Source organism: Panonychus citri, unplaced genomic scaffold (genome assembly GCF_014898815.1).
Source record: "Panonychus citri isolate SS breed McGregor unplaced genomic scaffold, ASM1489881v1 Contig00143, whole genome shotgun sequence".
In the NCBI taxonomy this organism is placed as follows: domain Eukaryota; kingdom Metazoa; phylum Arthropoda; class Arachnida; order Trombidiformes; family Tetranychidae; genus Panonychus; species Panonychus citri.
The window spans coordinates 151,327-158,571 of record NW_026515548.1 but is presented as its reverse complement, the minus strand read 5'-3'; the positions used below and the strand labels follow the sequence as shown (position 1 = coordinate 158,571).

Genomic DNA, 7,245 nt, shown 5'->3' with positions numbered 1-7,245 from the left:
AAAAGATCCTTAGATAATCATCATTATCACCATTATCATCATTTCATCTTCACTTAACGAAAATCCTTCTCATTCTCATGAAAAACATGGAAAAATTCATAATAAACGACCACAGGATTGAATGAATTGCTAAAAAATTCACAACTTTTTTGTCTTCCAATTTTCATCATAAATTAAAGTTGCTCACAATTTAAAATTATGAAAGATAATTAATCCCAAATTAGTTGATTAACTGATTATCCTGTTAGATAATTAATTAATATTAGTTAATTTTACCTTTTCCTCTTTCTCTTGATTAAATTACAGCAATCAAAAGATATTGCTTTATTACCTTATCATTTGATGAAACAATTTTTTTATGATTAATCCATATTAAAGCAAATGTAATTGACAATTTAATAATTGTAATACAATAAAACTCAAGTTTGAATGATTGATTTGTTTACATTTCGAGCTCGGATTATTGTTATTACTGTTTGCTGTTATAATCAGTTTCCTTTCTGTATACATTATATGATTTTGATTCCAACAAGGTATCAAGAAATTATTGTTCAACAAACTTGAAAACAAGCGATCAACTTGTACCAATGATATTATATCAATAATAATAATAATCAGAATCAGAATCAAGAAACTGAAAGAAAAAAATTGTCCAACAGTTCTAATGGTCAAGCATTGAAAATAATAGTTGGATGGTAACAAAAAATCATAATCAAAGAGCATCGGCCATTCAGTTATAAGTAACAATCCAATAAGGCGTAAAAGTGAAAGTCAAAGGTCTTAGTTGTTGAATCATAGTTTTTTTGACCATCACACTCCCATATCTGAATCATTGGATGTATTAGCTTCAGATTTCAGATATGGAGAAAGAGAGAGAGAGAGAGAGAGAGAGAGAGAGAGAGAGCTCCAAGATTCAGAATTTGACATTAAATCAATTGACCCATTGGTGATGATGAGGAAGATTAAGATGATGATGATGTGTAGATGATGTTGATAGAGGTGAGATGAACTTTTTATCATGGTTACATGGAGAAGGAGAAAGGGAGCGAAAATAATTTTAATGAAACAAATTAAGTCTAATCAAGTGAATCAGGTTCGTAATAGTGACATGGTTTGAACATCGAGCGAAGAGGAAACAAAGAGAGAGGAAAAGTTGAAGAGGAGAAAAAGGAAGCATTTAGATTGTTACAATTTGTTGTTATACTAAATGAATGGTCAGCAAAATGATTTGTAAGCAAAGTTAATCTAAGGTCATCCAAGTGATTTAAAAATTGACCAATTGAGCAAATAAATTGATGGTCATTCTCGGTAATCTATTATTATCATTACATTATTAACTTACAAATGAACAAAATCAAATGTATGTAAATTTACATCAAAAACTATAAATGATTAATTGAGTAAAGAATTATTATAATAGTAATCAATTAATTATGCAAATTTCATTAGCAATTAATGAGCAGATAATAAGAATTAAGGATTTAATTGCTGTTTTAAACTTGATCAAATTACAATTTCGATTGAATCAAGTGACATAATAATGAGAGAAAAAGTTTTATCAATTCCAAGGATAAACTAATATCATTGTGAGTGTAAAAAAACATTTACAATTCCAGCAAAATGATACAATCACAATCTTAATCTCGATCTAGGGATTAACGTTAATCTCAATGTTGAAATTTTGATCATGATGATGATAAAAAGTAAAAAATGGATCTGATTAAGTTGACAGATTCTTTTTTTGTCAAGCATTATAACCATGAAACTGAAAACACTTTACACTCAATCTAGTCTGACCTTAATTCCTGTGATTAAGTGAGGATAATGATAAAGTCTAATTTATTTTTCTGTTAACCAATCTAATCAAAATAGGATTATAATCATAATCATTATAATCAATTGTTTGCATTATTTATCATCAACAGATTCAGAAATTCATCCAGATGAAAGTAACAAGTATCAAACTATGGAAACTGTTCATTAATCATGAAACAATTAATACCCGATGAGAGAGAGAGAGTGAAAAGAATCGATTTAAACTGTAATCATTCTGATTTAACTGTCAATCAATTAATTGGTTATCCAATCTAAATCATCTTCCTGGTGACTCCCACTTTGCATCTGCTTCTCATTCAGTGATACTCATCAATGAACAAGAGACTTTTACATTTTCTGTTCAATGATATTTTAATAATCTATTAGATTAACAGTTATCCATTCAATTGGCTTTCGAATAACTTTTTAACTTCATTCAATTGCTTGTCAATCAATTGACTCGAAACACTGTTTGTGTTAAGAGGATTATCCTTCTCATCATCATCATCATGATCCCCATTAAAACCGATCAATTCAAACTCATTTTGTACCTTTAATCTTGGTTTTAACATTTTTCTCTTACTTTTCTCTCCATCCTCATCTTCCTCCTCTCCATCTTCCTATTGTCATCATCTTTATCCTCTTAACATTATAAACCATTTGCCTTTTATTTTCAATCTACTTTTTACATCCAAATCAACACATTGACTTTACTACTTTGTATTTGGGTGATACATTTAACTTTCACTAACTGTTAATCAATGATGACAATAGTTTTTGCTTTGAGGCTCAATTATTTTATCTGCTAATCAATTCTAATCTAATTTAAACTTAATCAATTGACAAAAATTTTCTCTGATATTACAAAAACTAACAAGCAATAAAGCAAATTCCAAGCTTCTCAAGGTCATTTGGATATCGATTGAGGACAAGTGAATTCGCCCATCGTACCCATAATTGTACAGATATTCTCAGGTGTGGTCTCTATACGAATAATAATTCCTAAGAAAATTTTCAATAAATTCTGAGAACGCTTATAGTCATTGAAGACATATCATTGTGTGTAATCATTCAATAAACTATAGAATCATAATGAAATGAAAATGAATTCATATTCGACGACTTCTATCAAAGCAATCTATCAAGATTTTGAACGCAATGGATTTCCTCTGATAATTTCGAGATGATATCATGGACAACAATATAACAGGTAAATCGAATTTGGAAATGATGAATTCATCGATTCAGGTTTAGAACGCTATGTCACCAATGATCCTAAGCCTTTGACCTTCAATATGTAAATTAAGTGCATCGCATTTTTCAGTCGAAGCAATAGAAACAGTGCCATTTATTTACCCATATGAATGATGCTCACATTCAATATTGATCAGTCTGAAAAGCTTTAGACTCATTAATTATCTAGATTAATCAACAATCGGAATAGAAATTTCCTTGGTTGATTTGGTTAATCAATAAAACTCATGAATGTCTTGAATTGATCTTCATCATTATAATTATTTAGTACATTTAATAAATGATGGAAATTATTTGATATCATAAATAGATGATCAATATCAACGTTAATCAACTGGATTGATTTAAGCTGATGATACAACCAGTTTACTTTGTATCATTGTTGAATGAATAACAATTAATATATTAGATACATTGTATTTAAGGATAATAATTGAAAACAAAGGAACATTGTTTTCCATTGAATCGAGTTTAATTAAGATTTTCAAATCATTGATCATACGAATTAAGGAAATAATAGATAAACATAATCAATGTCACCGTCATTGTGATCAATTGTCTCTTGATCATGATTAAGTTAACAATCAACAGGAATAAAACTAAAACAGATAATATGAAAGTTGTGATTCCATTAATATGAACAAGATAACTGATTTATTAGATTTTCTCTTTCTATATGATCAAACTCCTCCTTTTTCATCCTCATCTTCATGTTTCTAATCTTCTACCTTCCTTTTTATCTTCCTCATCTTCTTTTTCATCATCTCCTATTGACCTGAACTCGGTGATAAATGATTTCTCTTGACCAGAACAATGATAAACCAAAGTAAAGGGATAAAAAGTAAACCTTAACATTTATGATTATCCAATAAATTGTGGTAATCAACTCGCTTTTGATTAAGATCAATGGTTATAAACTTTAATCATTATCGTTATTTACTTGATTTTATTTCATCCCAAGTGAGGATATTTATCATAATAATAATAATCACTATTTCCTTTCCTGTTGATTATAACAATTTATATCCTCAAATGATTGATTGGCTTGTAAATCATTGAACATTATTGATTGTGATTAACTTGTTCTCGATACTCACCTGTAAATCAGTAGTTTGAGGTTTGATTGTTATTAATAATTCAAATTATTATAGAGAATTTATTTCTTTTCAATAATAAGGATATGAGGTTTTCTGTTTAATTTCATCATTTTAAACGATTAATAGATTTACAGATTGCATCGTTTATCGTATTGACGATTATTATTATATTTTGATTGTAGAGCAACAAAATATCAACGAAATGTGATCGTTGATGATACATACAATTGAATCAGTGATTTGATCATCTAATCAGAAGATGAGAAAATAAGCTCAAGTGAACATGAAGATGGAGATGAAATCAATTATTACATGATGATGATTATTGAACATTTTGATGAGAAAGGAAAATGGTGAAGATTAAATGAAGACAATTTCATGAACATATTGAATCGACTTCGGAAGTGTGTCTTTTCTTGGCGGTGGCGAGATCGGCTGCGTGTTTTTTTCTCCATTTCGTTCGTCGGTTTTGAAACCAAACTTTGACCTGACTTTCGGACATTCCCAATGCGTAGGCTAATTTCGCTCGCTCAGGTCCAGCTAAGTATTTTGTTTGTTCGAAAGTTTTCTCAAGTATGTAAATCTGTTGACCGGAGAATGTTGGTCGAGTGTGTTTCTTTTTGCTCTCTTTATCAAGTAGTCCTGTTAAAGCACTTGCAAGACCATTGGGAACAATCCCATGGACACTGTGGTGATGATGGAGATGATGTGGTTGATGAGGAATCGATAAACTTCCTCCAGAGATATTTGCATTTCTCTCACTTTCTCCATCGTTCCCAGCATTGACACCATTACCTCTCCCTCTCCCTCTGCCTTTGCACTTTTCTACATTACCTTCACATTTCATTTCTTCATCACCTCGTCCTTCAAGAACATTTAAACCTTCACTTGCAACTACAGTTCCAACCAATTTATCCTTCCAAAGAGCTTGACTCTGAACCATCGAGTTCCAATAAAGCGAATTCGCAAACTTATGGAGTCCACCATTAGTTGGAAAATAAACATCACCAGTGGTTCCTATTGAAAATCGAGGTAAAGTTCCTGCAAAAGATGAACTTAAGGCAGCCGATGCAGCCATGGCTGCAGCAGGATGATCCTGAGTTGAAGGGAGTGATGGTTGACTGAGATGTGGATGTAGGGATGAGGAAAGGGTGGAAAAGTTTGTTGGTGGAGTTGTTGTCGCTGTAGTTACAATTGGCGACGTTAAAGATGAAGATGAAATATTGAGAGCTGAAGGACGAGAGAGGATATCACTGATTCCATGAGGGGTTGCAAAAGCTCCGGGTGAAGATGAAGTGGAAGACGACGATGATGATGATGATGATGATGGAGATGGTGAAGAAGATGAATAACTTTTCACTAAAGATGAAGCAGAACGATTGACCAGTCCATCTTCTAGTGATAAGTTATTACTTATAATATTATTATCATGACTGTTATCGTTATTATCATTTGATGAAAGAAACATAATTTCAATCAGAATTCATTAGAAAAACAAACAGCTAATCAACTAAAACAATCAATAGCAAACAAGATGAAACTGATCAACATGCCGATGAACTAACTAATCTAACGGTAAAAAAATCAAAGTTAATTGTTACGAGAGAGCGTTAGAGTTGATAAAACTGAAAGTGAATCAAAATCGCAAGAAAATGTGACTTTTGATGAAGTTTATCAAGTTGAGGTTAACAAATAAAAATGATTCACCAGAGTTACCATGTAATTTGCCTTTGGGTATTGAAGGATGTTGATAATAATCATAATCATAATAATGATGATGAGTTGATGGCGAAAGTAAGTGGCGGTGGGATGAGCTTAAATGCTTCTGGGTGGGAACAAATTAGAGTTGGTTAAAGTTGAACGCAAGGGTGGAGTCTTTTTCCACCATTTTAGACTGATAATATCGCCATCATTGAGTTTGAACAATGGAGAGCATTCAGCTTGGAAGATGATAATAATACTTTTCGACTATATTGATTCAATTCTTTCGGAGTATGTCTTGAACTCTCTCTCTCTCTCTCTCTCTCTCTCTCTCTCTTTCTTTCTTTACCTTCTTGGCTCTCTTTCATTTCTTTATAGATCATCCTCTCTAATAAAGTATCATCTTTATCTTCATCTTCATTATCATTTCATGTTATTCCAATTATTATCATGATTATTTGTCACCAATGAGAAACACTTGATAATTTTGTACTCGTTTCCATAATTAAATTGTATTTAGATTGCTTTTAATCGCTTTGATAATTGTTTGTAACTTTTTTTCCTCCAAGTCGATTAATTAATGTTGATTGTTTTGCTAATTTGTCTTTGGGTTCATTTTCTAATTGTCTTTCTAAAGTTCACAAATTTTGTCTTTTTTACTTTAGACACTTCATTTTTGCTTCTTTCTTTATCAATCCATTCAGATGGTTGATATTTATTGATAATTTAAAAGAATCACAATTTAGGTTAAAATGAAAGTTTAATTGTAAATTATGTTTATCAATTGAAGGTAAGTTAATCTATCTATTAATAATTGATTGTTAATGTGAGTTGCAAAATTTATACAAATTTAAGGAATTTTATAACTGATCAAATAAAAGAGTAGTAAAATTGCTGTTGACAATAATAAACTAATTGTTGTTTAATTTAGTTAAACAAAAACAACTTAATTATCCCTTAATTAGCAGCTTTAAGAGCCAGTGAATAATTTGATAATTTTCTCAGGTAAATTTATAATTACTTTTCCAAACCAATTTAAGTTTCCAGAAAGTCTAAATAATAATTGGACTTAACCAATTAAATTAAATTAAGAATAGGAAAACAGGAAGAGGAAAGGATAACTACTCAACGATTCATACTCGTAATCTGTTGTTTCAAATCAGTTAAATATATTGACGAAATCATCGTGATATTGTTCATTTAGCACTAAAATTACGCTTGGACAATATCCTTATAATGGAAAATTTTGTTAAACACTTAGAAGGATAATTTGTTTAAGTTCAACCGGTATTACGATTCGTGGGATTATCAGGGAATCACTTTGAAGAGTCGATTCGAAGTCAGAAAATATTGTTTAAGGCCAGATTAGAGGAGAATC

At 30.6% G+C, this 7,245-nt stretch overlaps 1 protein-coding gene across 1 annotated transcript; it reads right to left on the bottom strand.

Annotated features, from left to right (window-relative positions):
* Positions 1-4,234: 4,234 nt before the first annotated feature.
* Positions 4,235-6,176, bottom strand: LOC128396108 (homeobox protein Nkx-6.1-like). The gene has a single exon (XM_053356633.1). The coding sequence runs from the start codon at positions 5,632-5,634 to the stop codon at positions 4,543-4,545; it is 1,092 nt and encodes a 363-aa protein (XP_053212608.1). The 5' UTR covers positions 5,635-6,176; the 3' UTR covers positions 4,235-4,542.
* Positions 6,177-7,245: the final 1,069 nt, after the last annotated feature.